Source organism: Notamacropus eugenii, chromosome 5 (genome assembly GCF_028372415.1).
Source record: "Notamacropus eugenii isolate mMacEug1 chromosome 5, mMacEug1.pri_v2, whole genome shotgun sequence".
Taxonomy (NCBI): Eukaryota; Metazoa; Chordata; class Mammalia; order Diprotodontia; family Macropodidae; genus Notamacropus; species Notamacropus eugenii.
Window position 1 is genome coordinate 233,691,092 of NC_092876.1, and position 22,931 is coordinate 233,714,022.

The following is a 22,931-nucleotide window of genomic DNA, read 5'->3' on the forward strand; positions in this document are numbered from 1 at the left end:
TTTTAGGGACTGTATTGAGGGGTAAGGTTTTGTTAAGTTGAGACCAATTCATTAAGTTTTATTGCCTGGTGAGAAGCAGTAATACTTTATTGTGAGACTTCATCAAATATTCATGGTTAAAGAGAAGTAGTAAATGTATTCAATCAAGTGGTCTTTTTGGGTTTTGAAAAGGATTATGAAGTCTGCTCAGCTGATAGTCTGAACATTCACCAGGGTTGTTTAACAAGGGTAATTTTAATCTCTGAATTTAATTTTGTTAAGACTTGCTTTTTCTCCTTCCATAAATCTAAGTCTATAGAAATCACGACAAATAGATATGAATGTATGTACATATTTATATTATATTAGTGTATATTTCCAAAATGCTGATGTAAAAAATAACTTTGTTGGAAATCTCTTGTATTAAATATCTTCAAAAACCCTTAATTTTTTATGTATGGAGGAGTTGAGAGGTGCCCTCCCTTCTTCATTGTGAGATTCCTATTCATTTGCCCAGTCATTAGCTTTATCCCACTACTGAAGGCAACCCTTTCTTGAATAGAGAAACATGTTGGTCTCTTCCTATGTAGCCCAGTTTCTAAACTTTTAAAATTGGTAAACTTCAAAGATTATGTAGGAGTACAGTCAGCATCAATCATATTGTGTTCACAACTGCAAAACCAGGAAAAATATTGCAGTGGTTATCTGACCTCCTTTTATTAAATTACAGTTTGACAAAATCAGTGTGATTTTAGATATGACTAGATGCTCTTATACATAACAATCTCCTCAATTCACTACAAGTTTATATCCTTGCTTTCAATTATATATTATAAGTATAAACTGAAGTTACATGGTCTCGTGAGTCCTACTTATGCTTTAAAGGTTTTAAATGTTTTCAGCTACATATTAAGGCTAAATGTTGATTTTAATTTTTTAATGTCCAATCCTTAGGCAGATGATGTTGAGAGCAAAATTAGAGAAATCATTCCTCCAGGGTTTTGTACGAACACAGATGATTTTATTTCATTGTTGGAAAAGGAAGTTAATTTTAAGCCCTTTGGAACATTACTCCATACATACTCAGTTCACAATAAAGAAGCAGGAGAAAACATTACCTACGAAATATACAAGGTAAGAACAAAACTAGATATTTGTTTAGCATAAATTGACACATTTAATTTGCTGAAGGTTTTATCCAGTATTTAGTTTATTTTCAGTGATCTTTCTTGACTGCAGATTATAGTGCTTATCATTAAAAAAAAAGTTCTTTTCAGAGTATGTGGGTGTGTGGGTGTATACACATCTTAATCAGAGCATTCTGCTCCCAGACATTTTCCCACAGGACAGTTTTGTGTTCTACAGACTTTCACTTACCTCTGTGATGAGTTTCACCTGACTTTTCTTGGCTTTTTCCCTAGGCTGACATGACATGTACAGGCTTTCGAGAATATCATGAAAGGCTTCAGACCTTTTTGATGTGGTTTATTGAAACTGCTAGCTTTATTGACGTGGATGATGAAAGATGGAACTACTTTCTAGTGTAAGTACAGTTCTAAAGCAACAGTAGACCTTATTACCTCCACAAAGCCTGCATTTTAATTGTGGCGGGCCAATTATTGGGACAGTATAATGATATTTTTCCCAGGAAAGAAAAACTATTGTTTATCAGGCTTGAGTTTTCCTTCATTATGCTTTGGGAGATCTTGAGAATAGAGCTGAATTAAATGCTGTTGTCCGTTAGAGCCCTGAATGTAGGCTTAAACAGTAAAATGAGCTTTGCCTGTGTTTTCTTTTACTTGCCACCTATTCATCTTTATAATAGGCAAGTGCACTGAAGTGATGTAAAGAGGTCTGATTTATCCAAGTTGCTGCATACCAATTAAGTGAATTGTACATTCAGAACATAGCAGGTGTATCCATTGGGCCCTCACAGAGTAGCTTGCTGACACTGAAAATTCAGTCAGAGAATGGAAAAGAAAATGGACACTGCATGGGAGCGCGACTGTAATTGACCTGCTTGGCTTTCTGTTTTATCTGCAGATTTGAGAAGTATAATAAGGATGGAGCTACGCTCTTTGCGACCGTAGGCTACATGACAGTCTATAATTACTATGTGTACCCAGACAAAACCCGGCCACGTGTAAGGTAATTGGCAGTGTAACACGTGCCTTGTCTTTTATTTCAGAAGAGGGAACTGCTGAAGTTTCCAATACTTGTTATAATGGTGTTGATTTGTTTAAAAAAAAAATCGCCATTATCTAGTGTGTATGCACTGATTTATTTCATTGTGCCCTTTGAAACAATAGGGAAGATGTTTTGATAAACATTTCTTGGAGATAAAGTTTCCATGATTTTATGGTACTCTTAAAGTTGTTAATCATATAAAACTGATTTCAGATTTCAAATGGTATCTCTCTTTTAAAATTTAAAAATGATTTCTTTCTGTATTGTAGCCAGATGTTGATATTGCCTCCATTTCAAGGTGAAGGCCATGGTGCCCAACTTTTTGAAACAGTTCATAGATATTACATTTCTTCTCCTGTAGTTCTTGATATTACAGGTATGTGAATCTTTATTTTCACCTTCAGATTAAGTTACTGAAAAATTTCTACTTTAAGTGCCTAAATTTTGTATTATGTATCTGTCACAATTGAATTAAGACTTCAGCTGGTACCATGGCTTATATAGGACATTTTGGATTGTAAGCTTATTAGGGGGCAGTGGCTGTATCTTTTTAATTATCTGTATGGAATGTTTTGATAGAAAGGATTTTCCAAGTTCACAATTCATTTTTATTATGTTGAAATGGTTGTAACTTTTTATTTAGTCAGGTTATTCTTCAGAAAGTTTAGTTTTTCAATATCTGTTTTTTGTACTGCCTCCTTTGTTGAAACCATGAAGAAAGGGTTATTTTGATTGTGATATAAATTAGTAAATTTTTAATAACTTATGGGTATTTCATTTTCCTTTCATTATTTTTTTTATCATTTTGAAGAAAATACAAAGCCACTTAATAAGAAAGTAGTAGAATGGGTGAACTGCAGAGTCACTTCATGATGTGAACATCAATCTGTTAGTTACCCATTACATCTCATGCCTGTGTTAGAATAAAAATAATGTAAAATAGAATGCTATGACTAGAATAACTAATGAAAAAGAGATTTGACCATTAATCTGTGATTTCATCTTTTGGAGTTTTGTATTCAAGCAGTATGTTAATGTCATGAAAATTGAAGATCAAGGACAGATTGGAATAATTCAAGTAACATAGCCTGAAGTAAAATGATACAGCTTTACTCTTTTTCTGCAGTTCATGGAATTGTTGCCAAAGAAATAAATTGCTGTTTAAACTGTGAAAAAAATAACTTTTTGAAAAAAAAAGTAAAATGCTGTTCTAGCTTCTGGCCACTAGGTGATGAATTATTTGGCCATGGAAACAAACTGTTCATTTTCACAAATAGAAGATAATAGTTTTAAAGCTGAAAGAATTCTTGGAAATCCAGTCACACACCCTTTTATTTTTATGTGTCCTAAAATTTCATTTCATTTACAAGAAAGCTTTAGCATGATATGATAAGAAAGGCTTACTTTTAATCTAAAATAAACTAAAATTGATTTGAAACATATTTGAAATTGCCATTTTGAATAATCTGCTCGAAAACATGCCGTTTCAACAAGGAACTTGAAAGCATATGGAGAAATGACTTACCATTTTATGTTGCTGTTATAGCTACTGAAATACAATACATTGAATTGAAAAATGGGACATAGGCAAGGATTTAATGAAAGATATACTTGCTAGTGAGAATTCACTAAAACTATAAAGAATCAAAATATAAACTATAATCATTTGCTTCAGTTGAGTTTAAATGGATAACCATCCTTATGGTTTGCTTATCGTGTTGAACTCTGATTTGTTGCACTTTTAGTCTGGTATCTTTTGTATCTTTCGACTATTGATTTGAACTGCTCTACTCACTAACATGAAATCTTATTGACCATTATTGCTGAATTCTGGGTCTCAGAATATATCTTTGTGTCTAGGTCTGTTCCAGTTTTATACAATTATGTTAACCAAAATTTGCTCTTGTATACTTTGTTGTTAAGTCATCTTCTTTCTAGAAAATAGATATTTGCATTACATCTCATGCCTGTGGTAGAATAAAAATAATGTAAAAGTAATTTGTAGTGTTTAGCATCTTCATTTTGAGGATGTCTGTCTATCACAAATACTCTTGTGAATACCCACTATATCCCCTGAGTTAGGCTAGCATTTTTACAGATAGAATAACGTAAAATAATTGGTTGTGCCTTCCCTGATATTAAATTGCAAATTGAAGATAGGAATAAAATTTGATAAGAAAATAAAAGTTGTCTCCTTCACCAGTAACATTATCATATAAGTACATTTGCCCTTTAGAAGTCCCTTTATTGTTCAAGAACTTCATGTTTTAGAGCTTTTTGGAATACTGCATTTAAATTTTTATGCTGGGTTAATTTGTGCTTTCATCTTATTTCTCCATTTCTAATATATCATTTTCCTATCTCATATTTCATTAAGAAGCTTTTTTTTTTTATTATAACTGAGCACTTATATTGTTAAGTGTTGTAGTTTTAACTTGTAAAAATTCAAACTTTGACCCTGTCTTCTAATGCATATCCTGATGAACCTTGTAAAAATCTGTATTTTAGGATGTTTCATTATTAATATATTGCTTATCTCTTTGGCACTTAAGCAGCTGATAAAAAGAGACATGCCAAATTGTTGGGGTCAGGAGGTACTGTAAATTCACTAAGGCTGACACTTTCACTCTTAGTTCCAGAGTTTAAAAAAATATTTGAGAGGCAGCATGGCCCTTTCGAGCCACATCTGAAATGGAATCAGCCTATAAGGGCTTATTTTAAGCTAAAATGTTAATGATTATTTGCATAGTTTAAGGTAACCTTTCAATTGTATGAAAATTGAAGAAGAGAATATGACATTCCTTTCAGTTTTAAAATTTATAATTTTGCTTAAGATAAATATTGTTAAACATGTTCCACATTTCTGTGAGATACCTAGTGAATTCCTAGTTGTTCCTAGTTACATCAGATTTTCTTTTTGATAAATATGCTTTTCTCTTTGTAACATTTGGTCTTATTTCCTTTTTTCCATGCCACATTTTAGAACTTAAATGGCAATGGACAAAATATTTTGTTGAAGTCTGGATCTTAAAGTCAGTATTTACATTTCTAAAATAAGGTATATAAACATATGTAAGCAATCTTAGAAAAACTTGAAATCGTTCCACTTTTTTTCTCGTTTGAATCAAATATTTTTGTTGTTATTTAATTCCCATCTGAAGTTATCATTCTCCATTATAGTTGGTTGGTGTGCTTATAGGGAAAGCTTAGTGGTTAGTGGATTGAATACATCATGAGCAAATGCAAATTTTCTTTTAACTGCTAATTGTTGCCTATAGGCCAGCTGACAGTCTAGTTTCACTTTCATGAACCAAACTGCTTTACTAACAGGTTTTCTGTATTTCTTTGCCTGGCCCTACTATTCTTTCATGTTTATTTCTGATAAGAAAATAGAAAGGATTTATCTTGACAGTTTTGAAAGGTTACTTTTGGAAATGCTGAAGATTTTTTAAAAGTCACTTTTGTTTCTAATGTTGATTTTGACCTTGCTTATATTCATCTTGCCTGTGATGGAATTTGAATTCTCTTTTTCTCTGGAAGAATAGTCTGATGATATTTATTGCATGCATTTGTATACAAGGTCCTCTTTTAGGAAATCTAAAAGTTTAAAATAACCTCACATGATCCTTGTCCACTATAGTCTAAAGTAGTCAAGTAATAAAACACTTATTACACAGTTAAACTTAAAGGAACTATGCCTGCCTGAAAACCAGGAGTGGGAGCATAAGGGCTAGAAAGAGGAGGGGCAGGATTAACAATAAGAACTTTTTAGAATTCTAAGCATCACAGATGTTTATAGTTCTTTGGGATGGTAGATAATGTTCTGTCAGTATATATGGAATAAAGAATGTGAGCTAGAAGAAGGGAATATTAGAATAAGAACGATAGTATCTAGAATCAAATAAAAGAAATTTAAAATTTGTAGAATTGGGAATGATTGAAAAACACATCATAAGTAAAACACAAAAAAATAGAGAACCCCTGAGCATTTAAGTATATGTGCCCTTCAGTAGTTTTCTTTGGCTAAATATATTCTGTTATATAGATGTTTACACACACATATGTATATACAGGCACACATATATATACATACATACCTACATACACATTGTTTTATGAAGTTTTAGAATTTGCATAACTTGATGTTGAAGTTCAAAGAGTTAACTTGGCACTTAAGAGTAACTTCTGAAACTGCTATTTCTTTCTTCTCCTACCGTTCTTTTTCTTTCCTCTTTATTCATCTTAGATCCCCAGCTCTTGTACCTTTTAAAGTTTTTATGCCAGTGAAAATAAAAGCCTCAAATGCTTGTGACAGTAGTTGATGACACAGGTTTTTTTAGCATGTGATTGCATGATCAAAATTCTATCCTTTTTTATTTGACTATTGGTTTAGATGCACAGATTTTTCAAATCTATTGAGGAAAGATTATGGTTCATGTCTTAATAAAAATATATTTTAGACATGAGTGCAGATTATAGTGGCATGTTTGAAAAATACGTTTCATTTTTTTTTTTAGAACTACAAAACAAAGTAAAACAACTCTTAAAAGTAATGCTAAGTATAATAAAATAGATAACAGATGGAATGATCAATTTGTGGGCCTTTATTAGTTTGGGTAAGAAAAGAAGGTGGAGTGATATATAAAGGTGAAATGTTTCATAGTGCCAATTTTCAGAGAGCACTGTAAAGATGTAACATGTGAATCAGTAATTCTGTTAGTTAGAGAGAGGTAGTTGATATTTCAGTGTTTGTGTTGGAAAGAAAATTTAAAGCTTGCCATGTTATCTTCTTTAAGCATAGAAATCTTTGATGTGAATGTTGTTATTAAGCTGAATGCCAGATGTGTGCTAGCCACCAAACTAGAGGAAATATGTTTTCCATGTGGTCAATACTCACATTCCAATATAATACAATTTTTCCTGTGCTATTATGTCATTACTTTGTCTTCTTTAAATAATTGTTTTCCTATGCTGAATAGAACTGTTTTGGTTTTTAAAAATTTGATAATTTTTATGGGATAGTTTTTTGTATTTTAAATGTAGTCATAAGCAGGTCAGTGCTATGAGATCAAACAAAAATAAACCAACTTTCCTCCAATATACATTACAGAATTTAAAATTAATTGACTTACTTGGCATGTATTTGTGAATGGCTGCCTCTAAAATGGTTGTTCTGTGTCTGTCTATTTGGTGGTGTGCCTTTTATGTTTTTAGTTCAGTGAGTATGAAAACCAAGACTGCTTGTGACAGCAATGTGACATGAGGTAGTATTTTAAAAGACTAACACTTAGTCTTTTAAAAGACTAACACAAAAGTATTACATAGATTTATAAAGAAAGGATTTCAGTTCTAATATTTGGCTAAGTTGGGAAATTTTGCTGCTTAAACACAATTCTAGTTTGTACTAAGTATTTAAAAAAACAGTTACATTATGCCTTTCATAAATTCTTATGGACCTTTAGACTATGTATTTATTGTTCAAAATAAAAAGAAATTATTTTGAGTGGGTATGTTGTCATTTTGGTTTTATTTCCTTAGCTGAAGATCCATCTGAAAACTATGTGAAACTAAGAGATTTTGTACTTGTGAAGCTTTGCCAGGATCTGCCTTGCTTTTCACCAGACAAGTTAATGCAAGGTTTCAGTCAAGATATGGTGACAGAGGCACAACAGAAGCTCAAAATAAACAAGGTATTTTAAATTATAATAGGCAAATAGTCTTGAATTTTGTAAGCAAAAAATTTTATATTTAGGTATTGATAAGTGTATAACAAAATATTGATATGTAACATTTGATCATTACATTGTTGACTGTGACTGGCATACTTCAGAAATTATAGTATAAACAACTTTATTTAAAAAATATTTAAAACACAGCTATATTAGCAAGAAAGAATGGTTTAAGAGATGTCTTAAGTTTATGATAGCATCTATGCCTCTGCTTATGTATGAAACACTTGGAGCCGAAGCTGGAGAGCTTAAATATATACTTCAGAATTTTTTGTCCCTTCAAAGAGATATCACTTTACAAATGCTTTCTAAAACTACTAAAGGAAAAGGATAATTTAAATTCTTCCCAGTACCAACATGTGCATCCTCCAAGAAAATCCAAAAGCAACAACATAGCTTTCACATACTATTTCCTTTCTGGCAGTGGTTATGAACACTGGTTCTTCAGGTATAATGGTGTCATGCCTTCATCATTCATAGAAACATGCAAATATTTAAGAAATGCATGTGATTCGGTGCTCAAAAAAAATTGGTTCCCCCTATGATTTCCTAATTATTTTTCTTCTGTTTTAAAATAGCTAACTTATTTAAATTTGGTTTAGACTTGACAATTTAATGAGAATCATTTTTAGTCTTTGTCAATATGAAAGCAAACTAACATTTTAGCAGTGAATACATTAGTGTACAAATGAACAATGATGTTTTAGCATGGGAACTGGCTGAGTTTTTTTTCCTTTTCATCCTTGTTTTAGAGTGTTGATTTTCGTCCTATAGAAGGAAACTTGTTTTTAGGAGTCTATTGATTAGCTGTTAGACAGTGAAATCCCCATTTTGTACAACTGGGGTTGAGGGGCAGGAAATACACCATAAAACACAGTCTGGAAACCTTTGTGGATACAAACTTGGGAAATTAAAATCCTTTTCAATTGAGTGTTTAACTATTTAAAGGACCTTGACTTTGGGAGGAAGAAAGAATGGCTGTTAGGGTTCTGAGAAGGCAATTACTACATAAGAAAATAAGGGACTTGCATTAAAATATGCAAATGCAAATGTCTGCATTAATAGTTGCACCTCATAGTTAATATGGACTCTTAGAGAGTTGTTAGTAAAATATTCCTATTTATGCTTTCTTTTCCCAAAATAATTTGTCATTAAATAAATCCTCAGTAATAAATTCAAGCCTAAATTGTTCTAGTCATATCAAAATTTGATTTCTAGACATTATAAGAAATTTATCCCCAAATTGGTTGGCTTCTGTTCCATCCTTGCTAGCACAATTAGCACAAAATGACATTGAAAAGCCTTGTTATAAATACATATTTACTGTGTTAGTTTTTAAAGAGAAAGTATTTTCCTTTATTAAAAATGATCCCAAACATTTTGGTAGTAGAAAACATAAAGGACAAGTATCTTTAAAATTTGGTAATTTTTAATGTTATATTTTCAAAATAAATTGACCATTTCACCTTCTTACAGTGGAAACCTGTATTGTGAGCATTCATAGCGTTAGGCTTGGAGTTGGGGCAGTTTTGTGACAGTAATGGGGACTCTCTAGAGGAATATTAGCTTGTAAAGGAGAATTTTCTGATTGTACTTTGAAATATATGCTGATTATTTTATACCCAAGATGCTTATAAGAATTACAGTCTGTATTGTAGTAGTACTTCTTAGGAAACACTTATAATTTATACTAAAAATCTCTGGACTCTTCTAGGAACTAAAGACATTTATATTTCATTGCCTAAGACTCCTATTTAAAAAAAATAAGAGAGAAATGATAGGAGAATCATTATTTAAAGATAAATTTTTCTAATTTGTAATGATTTGGCTCTGTGGTGTGAACTGTGAAAAGTCTTTCCTTTTAAAAAAGCTCATTTTTTTATTGCTTTTAAATAAGTACCTTAATACAGTGTTAAAAATTGAAATCATGAGAGATTTGCTTTTAAAGTTATATGTAATTAAGCACAGTGGCATGTAAATGATAGCTCTTTAATTAATTTAAGAGTTGGGGAATTTTATTTACACTAGATTGGGACTTGTTTTTGTTGTTTTGTTTTGCTTTATACAGACTAAAGGTAAAGTATTGACTGCCTAATTCCAAGTTTTCACATTGGTTCTATTTTAATGTGGCTTTGCTGTAATTTTAATGGAAGAATAGATAATATAGCAAATTCAAATTTCTCTAAGAACAGCATTAATTTTTAAATTAGGTGATGAATCCTTGAGGGCATGTGTGTATTTGATAATTTTAAAAATTCACATTGTGTTTTCTTTTGTCTATTTTATCAGCAACATGCTAGGCGAGTTTATGAAATTCTCCGATTACGTGTGACTGACATGGGTGATGCTGAACAATCCAGAGGCTATAGACTGGACATAAAAAGAAGATTAATTGGTCCATATAAGGTATAATTAGTTTTAATCATCTTGAAATATTGTATCCTATTCAGTATTTGGGGAATCCAGGTGGCACAGTAAATAGAGTGCCAGACCTCAAGTCAGGAAGACTCATCTTTGTGATTTCAAATCTGACCTTAGATACTTACTGTTAGTACTAACTATTCCAACTTACTTAGATCCTTATTAACTTACTAACTTAGATACTAACTGATCCTGGCCACATCACTTAACCTTGTTTGCCTCAGTTCCTTATCTGTAAAATGAGCTAGAAAAGGAAATGGCAAACCAATTCAGTATCTTTGTCAGGAAAACACCAAATGAGGTCATGAAGAGTTGGGCACAACTGAAATGATTGAAGAATAACAATAATTCAATATTGAAATTAAAGGCCAAGAGGGATACCATTTATATCAGGGTTTAAACCATCCTGCTACTTTTTAGTAAGCTCTAGAATGATTTAAATTTCTCCACAAATTTTTTTTTTTTTTACTGAAATGATATAACTATCCTCAATTTTTTTTTCAGTCTTTCTGATGGGATTCTTGTCATTGGATGTCATTGGAAGTACCTGTCATTAGAATAAATTTACACATAGTAGCTTTTTCTTTCACTTTTGTGCATCCAGGAAAATCTTAAGCACCAGAACATAGTCAAACTTTTTCCACCTTCTACATTTTTCCTATTTAGTATGCTTTTTCCTTACTGTATTAATGGCACCCTTTTCCACCACTGTAACTATAAGTTGGCCTTTCTCCCCCATGGTTTTGTCCCATGTTTCTGACCTCTTTTGCCTCTTTTTTCTGCCTTTACTCCTCTTCCACCTCTAAATGCAGTTTTCCCCTTCCATATATGGAAGGTGTGGCAAGGTGAAGGAGGTGAAAAATATTGGCATCATCTGAGCAACTAGATATAATGTGGTTTTAGGGGTACAAGGACTCCGAAACTATCGAGGTACGGGGTAGACTCATCTGGAAAGAATTCTTGGACTCAAGCCGGCTTCTAGTCAAGTGGCAAAAAGTATATTGTAATGCTATATAGCGAGCCAAGCTCTTTAGGGACCTTACAACCTAACAGGAGTGATACTAAAGTTTATATAGGAAAAACAGTACATTTTGTGCCAAGGATGCTAATTAGGTAGTGAACATAGTTTCTGTATCTTAGACACAGGCATCATTCACTACTGGGGAGGGAGGGGATGTGCTTCTAACGGGTGTGTTTTTGGTCTGTTATGTCTGTAATAAGATAGCCTCAAGAGTTAATGTATGTAGCTTGACTTCTGGATTGTATGTGTAGCTGTGGGAGTCAGTACATGATAGTCCTGCTGATACAAGATGGTCTTGTTCATACAAGGGAAATTCTACAGAGGTCAGCTTGTTCTTGAAACAGGGAGAGATAGTTTGCCTCACTGGGCTTACTCATGAGTTATTACCAGTGTTATTGATAGGATCTTTGGACTGGGGACAGATATGGTCTTAGGACTGGGGTCCAAGCACACCTCATCAGAAAAACTGAACAATTGCCATGATAGTATTTGGTAAAGAACTGGTCTGAGTGTACATGTAGTTTTTCTATTTATGGCAGTTTTGAATTTTAGTTGTCTGTGGATGAATATTTGGCTCTGATTTTTCATAGCATAGAGGATGCTACTATTGAGTATCTATCACCTGTAGGAGTTATAGCTTGAGTCTGTTAATTCAGTATTTTAATCAAAAATAGATACATAATGAACATCTAAGAACTGTTTCTTTATTGCAATTCTTCCAAGTGTATTTCAGAATAATTTAGTATAATCTTAGGATTTAGCCAAAATTGTTGTTATATATTGACACATGTACTGTCACCTTTTGAAATTATTCTTGGTTGATTTAGGAGCTGTGGTCCATTTATCTTATGATATTGTTCCCAAAAGTGCAGAGATCTTAGCTAAAGGTGGCTTTGAATTTTATCTTTTATGAAGCCTGAAAATTCTACTTCATAACCTGCAGAAGGATGACTCTGAGTACAGAGAGAGCTAAGAAAACAGTGAGAAGTCCAGTGAACTATTGTGGAGCAACTCCAGTGATTCTTTTGACTTTGCACTATGATTTTGTTTTATAAACAGGTCTTTGAAATTCCACTGTGTGTTTAACTATTTGTAGGTTAAGAGGGAGAGGAGGAAGGTTTGGCCTCTGAGACATTTCCAGCAAGGAATTAGGATGAAAAAATTGCTCCAGGCAAGCCCTGAACCATTTTATGCAACTTGAAAAAAAAGCAAACCCAAGCAGATCAGCTAGAAAACAAAGTGAATAATTTAATTTCACAGAGAGCTTTGGACTAACTTGGAAAATCTCTCTCCTGGGTCTTGGCATGTGGCAGGTACTTTTTGTCTTCTCTTTTCTCTTTCTGAGCTGCAAGAAGATCAAGTAATAGTGGCAGAGAGGAATGCCATGTGAAGGCCTTCCCTGAAGAAGACAAAGCAAGGAGTTAGAGATAGGCACCACCTAAAGTCCTGCAGTGCTGTGCAAGGTCCTGGGGGTAGAAAGACAAAACCAAAATAATCCTTGCCCACATACCTTACATTCTGCTGGGGTGATACATTTGCATGAATAATTAAGAACAGTATAATTGTAGGAGGTTGAAAACACTAACAGCTAAGGGGGGCATAAAAGACTTCCCATTGCAAAAGGCATCTGAATTGGACTTTGAAGGTACAAGTTGTAGAGGTGAATGGGGAGTATATTCTAGGCATGTGGAATAACCTGTGAAAAGCCAAGCAGGCAAGAGGTAGAGTTCTGAGTTTGAGGCATAGCAACTAGTACATTTTCACTAGGTCATATTATGCATGAAAAGGAAGTATTGTGAATTAAATCTCTAAAAGGGTAGGCTTAGAGCCAGACCAAAAAGACATAAATCTCAAACTCATGAGTTTGTATTTCTGGGAAGTAATAGGAAGTCAGCTGAGGAGTCTTGAATAACAGAGTGATATGCTCAGACCTATAATGATTTAGGCAGCTGTGTGGGAGGATGGCTTGGAAAGAAAACTAATTGGACAGGGAGATTGATCAGGAAGCTAGGGTAGTAGTCCAGGTTAGAGGTGATGAAAGCCTGAACTAAGATGGTGGCCAAAAAAGTGAAAAGAAGCTTGAAGAAATGTCAATTCAGCATTTGGGTAACAGGAAGGGGAAGTAAATAGAGTTGTGGATGATTCTAGGGATATAAATCTGGATGACTAGAAAAATGATTCCTTCTACATAAACAAGAAAGTTAGAAGAAATAAATTTAGGATAGAAGATAGACTCACCATGATCAAACTAAAGTTCACTGAGATGCCTATGGAATATCCAGTTGGAAATGTCCAAAAAACAATTGATATGGAACTGGAGCTCAGGAGAGAGATTAGAATTGGATCTATAAGTTTAGGAGGTATCTCTGTAGCGAGGATAATTGAACTTACGAATTGATAAAAGTGTATGGAGAATAAAGAGGGTTCAGGACAGAGCTGTAGGTATCACCCACAGTTAAGGGACAGGAGTAGTAAGAAGTGATCAAACCATTAGAGAGGAAGCCAAATGAAACCAGTGCTGCAAAAGCTTAGTGTGGAGAGTGTATCCAAAAGAAAGGGGATGGTCAACTTTAGATTCTGGCAAGTCTAACCATATGATTCTTCTATTCAGTAAATCTCTGGTTCCTTATTGATAGGATCAAATAGAGTTGATAAATATTTATTAAGTGTCTGCTATGTGCCAGGTGCAGCTCAGTGGCAAAGTAGAGTCCTGGGCTTAGAATCAGAAAGACTCATCTTCATGAACTCAAATTTGGCCTCAGACACTTACCAGCTGTATGACCCTGGATGCAAGTCACTTAGCCCTATTTACTTCAGTTTCCTCATCTGTAAAATGAGCTGGAGAAGGGAATGGAAAATCATTCCAATACCTTTGCCAAGAAAACCCGAAGTGGGGTCATGAACTGACTAAAATAAAACAATAATGTGTGCCAGCTAACAAAGGCACAGGACAGACAGTCCCTGACCTCAAGGAGCTCACAGTTTGATGGGGAGACAGCAGGTTAAAAGAAATTGAAAAGGGGTGGGGGTGGGGCTCGTGGGAATGATAAAGACTTGCAGCTGGGGTGAGAAATTACCTGAGGAGGTATGAATTAGAGTTGAATTTGTCTTGCAGAATGATGAATTTCTGGAGATTGTGAAATTAAGATCATCTGAGTGAGAAATGTTATTTCATCTTAATCTTATCGTTTAAAATTTTTACTTTTATGTTTTATGATGTGCATAATTAGTTGTGTTGTATGTTTATATATAAATATAATCTGTCAGTGATTATATACATATTGAGGTATATGCTTAAAACATTTTTTACTGATAGCAATACATCATTTAAAAAAAAAAGTTTAAGAATCATTGCAGGCTTGGTGTAGTGAGTGGAAAGAGATAGGGCTAGATCTCATATGAAAAAGACCTGGAGGTTTAAACTATTGCAAGCTCAGTATGAAGCTACGATGGTTAAAAAAAAAAAAACAACTAGTATGCTCATGTTCTAGACAACTTATTATCGATTTCATTTGGGAGAGGGACTGTAATCAGACCTTTCATCAACCACAGTGCATTATTTTCTATTACATCTTGCTGCCTGGCTTTGTCTGAAACCTCATCTCCCCTCCTTCATTGCCCTCCTTCCTCTCCCCAAGCACCATGAGTTCTTTGTTGCCAGAATTGGTTAGTGGCAGAACTGTAGGTGGTAGGACATAAGGGAAGGAAGCTCCCAGATCTGTTTCTCATCTCACACTGTACCAAATGTGGATCTTTTACCCATTGTTCCAAGTTCTGACCTGAAATAAAGCAAAACAAATCTTTGCTTTCTTCCACATGAAAACTCGAAGAAAGTTATCATAGCCACTTGTATTTTCCTTTAAACATCCCCCTATATCTTCAACCAGTTCTATGATACATTTTTAGATCCCCTCACTGTCCTAGTTACCCTATATTAGTTACATTCTAGTTTGTCATTGTCTTTCTTAAAATATATTGACCAGAATTAAACATAATCTTCCATATCTGGTCTGACTAAGGCAGAGCACAGTAGATCTCTAGCCTCTTGCTGTGTATACTATATTTTTAATGCAGCCTAGGACTAACACCTCCTTATTCTGTACACTATATATTTAATGCAACCTATGATTATAGGAGGGAAGAGCAAAGTTGTCTTTGGGAAATATCAGGGTCCTTTTAATAATTCAAAACTTTCCCCTTAAACAAAGGTTTTTCTTTTTAATACCAGTATTGTTCTGGTGATGTTATATGACTATAGGTTATAACAGAAAAGTGCATGGTATATGCAGATTGGTTATATTATCAACAAATAATGATGTTAAAGAAGTTATATAAAAGTTGTCTTCAGAGGAATGTATGAAAAGAAAGATAATCCAGTCATATAATGAAAATGAAGGATAATGGATGTCTGGCCTACATTTTGCATTGTTAACCAGGCAACATCAGGAGAATTTGAGGAATCTCTTCCCCACTCCAAAATGTTATGAACCGCCCCCCCTACAGCAAGGTAGTTTTTACGGGGAGATCAATTGAGAGTTACACAGTAATGAAGGTGAACCATTTTGGGGGGCGGGATACAGTCCTTGGATATGATACAATTTACATTTTGTTGGAGAGAACACTTGAATTGATGAAATCACAGATTCATTGGATTATTAGAATAAAATCACTTTAGTTGTTTTTTGGCTGCCATTTTCCTAACTCATTTCCCTAAAACCCTCAATTCTTTTTCACTTGAATTAACTAGTCACATCTTCTATCATGTACTCATGCCATTGTTTTTTTTTTTTTTAGCCCAAGTATAGGAATTGGAATATAATTATGCATAATGTAATTTTATTCCATTTGACTTGTAGAGATCTTTTGGGCTTCTAATTCTGTCATCCATAAAGGACTTAGATTAGATGGCTGCTGATGTCCCTCCTATCTAAATCCATAAGCCTGTGTTAGGTATCCCTCCCAGCTTCCCAGTACAGGATAGACACAGATGGAACTTGATCTAACTGCTTGTTTTCTGGGGGGGTTTATTAGACTGCAAGCTCTCCAGGCCAGTGCTTTTTCTTTAAAACAAAACAAAACAAAAAAACCAAGATGTTTTATTAAACGCATAATATTGAATCAATTCAGTAACCAACAAGCAATTTAATTTGCAAGTCAAATTAATTGTTTTTAAGGTATAAAATATCATTTTTAGTCATTTCCATTAAGTCTTAAGGATCCTTTGCTATTCATTCTCATTCACTTTTTCCTTTTATATGGTGATGTGAATGTTCCATTCTTCTGGGTTCTACTTTTTTCTTTGTGTCCCTTATTCTTATTTGTATACTTAATTATATTACAGATTTTCTGTTACATTAATCTACCACAAATTAACTTTTCCTCTATTAAACATTTAGATTCTTCCCACATTTTCCTCAATTCAATACAGTACTTCTATGAACATCTGTGTGATTTTTTAAATACCACTTTCCAGATATATTATTAATTATGAAATGATTGGGCCAAAAATATGATTTTGAAGTAATTTTAAACTATATATTGTCAGATCGAATCTAAGGTTTTTAATGACATCATGTTGTGTTCATCTAGAAAGGAAGACTTTATATTACATGGAACATCAACAATCATGTAACAAGCATGTGCTTCTGAGATTTTTCCTCCTTAGAATTTCAAGGTTTGTTGTGTTTGCAGTCTTAGCCATGGTTTTGGTTGTTTTAAATTTTTAAAAACCACTTAGGTCTTTTTTTTGGAATAACTCAGTACCAAAAGTTCATGTAGGTTGCATTTGGCATTATGTAAGTAGTCATGGAGCTAACCTGAAACAAAGTACCACTTAAAGTTTTATCAAGTGCCTGAATAGCCAATATTTAGTGACTTTGCTCGTAGTTTCTGAAAGGGATAATTTAGTAATTTCTACACAGTCTTACATGATTGCTTAAGCTGCCTTTTAGAAGGGACTAGTGTTAGTGTTCCCTTTTGTTTTTTACTTTTCTTAAGATAACTTCTCAAACATAAAGGCAGCACTGTATAGTGGATCAAGAATGAGCCTCATATCCCAGCTCTGACATATACATGTGTCAGAGGAGGCCTTGGGACCCTGGGACAAGTTATATAACCTGTCAGTGTCCCTGGCAACTCTTAAAGACTTTAAGTTGAAGAATAGTTCTTGATGTTCATGTATGGAAACATTTCTCCATTAGGGAATTCCTTACAACTATAAAATCACAGGTCCAGTTTAAAACAAAACAGTCTTTTCAGGCATTGGATACTGTCAGAGATAGAAAAAAAAAAGCCAGCTTTATTACAGAGACACTGTTATGGATACATACACAGTCAATCATTAGCTTTCTCTTAATCCAGAGTTTTCATAGCATTCCCTTTTTCAAAAAAAATTGGTTCATATAAAGCAGGAGATCATTGGCTAAATTATGAAGATTGCCTGATTCTGAGATTCTTAACACTGATACTTCTTAGCTGTGTGGCTTAGAGCAGGTCACTTAATCTTTCTGAGTCATTATTTCAGAATCTGTTGAGTGGGAATAATAACACTTGTATCTTCAGCTTTGTAGAATGGTCCTTTTTAAATCTTAAACCCTTTAGAAATATGAAGTCTTGCAGAAGATTCTGATCACAACAATGGCTGTTTTTCCACACATGAGGAATTAAACTAACACTAAGCAGATTCAGAATCATTCATTCTTAATCCTTAGAAAGTTTTGTTTCACAAACCATTGATAATTGCTTACAAAGCTGCAGGTCAAGAAAATTCCTAAGTTTTTGAAGTCAAAAATCCCATTCTGCTTGTTCAAGTTTGACACCAAGATGAATACATTTCCTTCTGTCACTTTAAGGGCTATTTAGTAGTTTTCTTCATTTGACATGTGCCTTTAAGATGAATGCTGCAGCCTACTTCTGTTGTTTTCTTGGGTAAGGTCTGTTTAATGTGTCAAAAAATAGTGTATGTATTTTGTATATTGTGTGACCAGAATTCATAGCTAATATGAATTACTTAATAAAAAGTCTAAATCCAAGAAATCTCTTTAGTATATTTGAAAATTGTTATTTACATTGTTCTTATTATATATAGATCTCAGTTAAACATAAGATAAATGAGATAGGTGCCAAATTAGAATTTTATCTATTTACTTTAAACCTTTTATTATAATATAGATGAACATATTCATTTAAAAAAAAATAAGATTACAAGGAAAAAAAGTGTTCAAAATATTTAAACATTAACTCATTTCCAAGACTTCAGGAAGCATTATATACTTACCAACCAAAAAGTACTTTTTACAAACCATACTCCCCAAGGAGTTCTATTAAATATATTTTGGAACTCTAGTTTGAGTTAAGCGTAAGACGTTTCATGCTATATTAGTCAGATGATTTCTGTCAGGTAACAGAAGTGAAAGGATTTTGAAAAAGTACACAATGTAAGATACTGATCTGGTGAACCAAATATATGTAAGATCTTTTATAAATCATTAAACCCTACAGATAAATTAACAGTATATGGTGTATGGTTAGTGGCCCCCCAAGAGACATTTTGAGAGCATTGTAATCATCCTTAATGATGTGGATATGAATTGGTTACATATCTTTTCTAACATCTATATTAAAGAATTTACTTAATTATCCACTATGAATTTATATATTATCACTCAAATGAACTTCTTGAACCTATTACAATTTTTATTTAATTAAGAAAAAGCAGTATTTCCCCCCTTCCTCCTCCTACTATTGAAAAAAAAAATAAAAGCGGCCCTTGTAGCAAATATGCATAATCAAATAAAACAAATTCCTATGTTGGCCACATCCAGGAAAGATATGTCTCATTATGCAACCTGACACTACCATCTCTTCATCACAAAGTGGTTAGGTAGGAGCATGTTTCATTACTGGTCTTTGGGAATCATGTTTAGTTTTATTGTGTTGATCTTAGTTTTTAAGTTTTTCAAAGTTATTTGTTTTTATTGTATAAATTGTTCTCCTTTTCTCACTTAACTTTACTTAACTTTTCATCAGTCAGCTTCACTAGGATTATTGAGACTTTCTGAAATGGGGTCATGACTAGAATATTGCCCTGAAAGAGAAAGGGACTATAGAATAGCATTATTTAAAATATAGTCATGTCAGAAAATCCAGGAACTAAAGCAGGAAAGAATGAGGGAGAACATGCTCCCTAATAATTAGAGCTCTCCACTGCCTTGACAGGTGGTGGGATCCCACTTGTTGGATATCGTAAAGCAAATACTAGATGATTTTTCAGATACACATCAAACTAGATGACTTCATATAGGAGCTGATTATTAGGTATGTGAAGGATTTAGTAGTCAGAAATTGGTGACATGGGCAATTTAGGTTCAGGGAATGACATGAACAAAGTCATAAGAGATTGGAAAAGGCAGCTTGAGATTTTAACAAATAATAAGTACCCCAATTTAATGGTTTAATATAAATTTGGAAAAGTTGGTTGGAGCAAGATTCATAGATTCTTGAATGCTCATCTGAAGAGCTTGGACTTTTAAAATTTGTATTAGCTATCAACTTTGGATTAAGTCATTTACCTTCTCTGGGCTTCAGTTTCCTCATCTAGGGAGCGTTGAACCATATGATTGTTACGTTCCAAAAGGGAACTGTTGAAAGTTATTGAGAATAAAAAGAAGAATTAAATAAATCTAGTTAAATAAATAAATAAGAATTAAATAAAAAAATAAAAAGAAGAAATTAAAGAATTTTTATCTGAATTTCCTTATTAGAAAAATTCATTTGGCAGCAGTATGTAGAAAAGATTGTGGTCAGGAGAACTGGAAGCAGGGTTATATCTTATAGCTTCTAAAATATTCCAGCCAGGAGATTATAAGGAACTAAATTAGGTTGGTGTCAGTGGGAATAGAATGGAAGGGGGAGGTATAATTGACAGGACTTGCTAACTGGCTGTGAGATACAAAAGAGAAAGAAGAATCAAAGATGACTATGATGTAAATTCTGGAGCCTAGGTGATTAGGACAATAAAAGACAAATTGAAGATTGGAGCATAGAGAGAAAGGTAACAGGGAACTAATAGTATGAAGTAAAGTAGGAGCAGGTCAGAAAAGTTGTTTGACCAATGCTGTCCTTTATTTCCTATCTCTACATTAATTTAAATAAAACCTGTAAAACTTCTCTACTAAATCCATAATAATTTGTAATGTGAAACCTTTTGACTCTAAAGAGAAGAATTTACTTGTCTCCCTCTTATACTTTTTTGTTTTTATAGCATATAATTAGAGATAATAGAGCTGTATTGCCTTAAAAACTATTTTAGAATTCAACCTGATCTCTCTTAATTCTGCTTTTGCTATGATCAGTACATATCTTTATATTTGTTATGATTTTGAAACAAGTAGTTATTTCATAAAGTTAGAATTTAAAAGTATTGATCAACAATTGATTGGCATGCCCTGCCTTTTCTGTTCTCTAAATTTTTCATAATTAAGTGAGTAAAAAATTGTCCTCTGATCCAAATATGACAAATCTGTGTTCTCAAAAGAATTTTTGTAAGCTTAGAAGTTACTTTGGGTTAGAGCTAAGTTTGGGGATATGAAAATTAATGAACAGTTTTTAATATTAAGAATTACTTCCTATTTTTAAAATTTTGTAATTGATAACTCGAGTTAGAAGGAACTTTAGTAGATATTAAATCAAATCCATACCTGAACAAGAATTCCTCACACAGCATCAATGAATGATCATCCAGATTTTATTTAAAGAACTCTTAATGAAGGGGGGAATGCCCACTATTTCATGAACCAACTCAACTAACATCCAGGATTTGTCATCTTTCTCATTGTTCTGGTACATATGAGCAGTTAACTTGTTAGTTGTACAACTGGGTTGTATCCCGATTGTTTTAATCCACACCCTTTTGTCATCCTGGTGTGCCCAGAAGGGTCAGTCATCAGGAACATCATTCTTTTCAATATTTTGTTGTTGACCTATAGAAAGGAGCTCAATAATAAATCCTCAGATTTTTTAGATGATGATTAGATAGAGTTAATAACCTGATACTAAAGACAAATAAGCATTTGAGTGATCTGGACCAACTGGAAAAATCTGAAAAAAATTGGATGGCACTAAGGATAAATATGTAATCTTTTATATTTAAGATCACCAAAACAGAGTAGGAACAAGGCAACTTGAAAATTATAATTTACTATAAGTTGAATATGTCCCTTATGTGGCAACATTATGGGGCAGAAAAGCCACTGTGTTGGTGATATTAATTATAATAGTCAACATTTATATTAGAATTTTGGAGTTTGCAAAAGTGCTTATTATACACTTTCAGTATCATCTATGGTATTAGGCAGGATATTTATCCTGTCTGAACTTTAGTCTCCCTGTGCAGGGAAGACTGCACTTTGTGATCTCTAATGCCTCTTCTAGCTTTAAAGCCTGAAATGTAAGAACCAGGAAATCTCTTTTATTACGTTTTGTACTAATTTTATCCCTATTTTGAAGATTGTCCAATTTTGCTCAGCACACTTTAAAAATGGAGGAGGTTCAGAAGAAAGAAACAAAAATTATTAAAGGAGTAGAAAAGAGTGCCTATAGGGAAGAGTTTACCCGAAAAATTTTAAGGTAGTGACTTAATTGGCATATTCAAACTTTTAAAAGAATGATGGTAATTTTTTTCTTCATGTCTATAAAGATATAAATCAAGGTGAACAAGTTTAAATCAAAGCATTAAGATTGCAATTGGGCATAAAGGAATCCTTTTACCTTTGGAGCATCTCCATTCATGGTTTAAAGAATAATAAAACTAGAGTTGGAAAGGCCCTTAGAAGCCATCTACTCCAACTTTTTCACTTTACAGATGAGGAGGCAGGACCAAGGGGTTAAATGACTTGCCCAAAATCTTCCAAGAATAGAACAGGGTAGAAGACTGTCCTCAAAGAGGCCAATGGTAGGAGGAGTCCATAATAGAGGTCTCACGATCTTCACTCTGATTCAATAGAAATAAATGCTTGTACAAAGTTTTAACAGCTTCCTAAAACAGTCCAGAAGTATGTAATACATGCATGGATATGTGTCAAACCTAGAAGGGCTCTACAGATGACCAAATTCAGTTCCCCTAAGAAAATGGTTCCAAGAGAAATAAGTGATTTGTGCAAAGGCTCAGCTAGTTGGTAGTAGAGACAGGGCAGGAATTCAGGGCTTTTGGCTATTTGATACTTTTCCCCCTGTGCACTACCTACTACAATCTGTCGTGAATGTGTCTGGATATGGAGAGTCTCACTTTGACATGTAGTCTTGAATGGTGCAATGGTGAGAGAGCCAGCCTCAAAGCCAGGAAAGCCTAGGTTCAGGTAGCTTCTCTGACACCTGCTGACTATAACCCTGGGCAAGTTGCATAGCCTCTTCATGCCCTTGCCACCACTCTTGTTGAAGAGAAGGTGCCAACAAGTATTGGTAGCGTTTCCTCATCTAGTTCACTCTACCCATGAAATTACAGGTCCAGTCACTATCCCCATACTAGTGCACATTGTTCTCTGTTCATTCACACTTAATTTTTCTGTGCATTAAGGTTTAGTGTGTGATTTTTCCTT

General features: G+C 33.6%; 1 protein-coding gene across 2 annotated transcripts in view; it reads left to right on the forward strand.

The window, feature by feature from the left end:
• Positions 1-22,931, forward strand: part of HAT1 (histone acetyltransferase 1) — a 77,923-nt gene that overhangs the window by 50,207 nt on the left and 4,785 nt on the right. For both annotated transcript variants that reach the window (XM_072612310.1, XM_072612311.1), the window contains exons 5-10: positions 934-1,113; positions 1,401-1,522; positions 2,023-2,127; positions 2,436-2,542; positions 7,705-7,856; positions 10,185-10,301. In XM_072612310.1, coding sequence (XP_072468411.1) covers positions 934-1,113; positions 1,401-1,522; positions 2,023-2,127; positions 2,436-2,542; positions 7,705-7,856; positions 10,185-10,301 — 783 coding nt within the window. The remainder of the gene's footprint in view (positions 1-933; positions 1,114-1,400; positions 1,523-2,022; positions 2,128-2,435; positions 2,543-7,704; positions 7,857-10,184; positions 10,302-22,931) is intronic.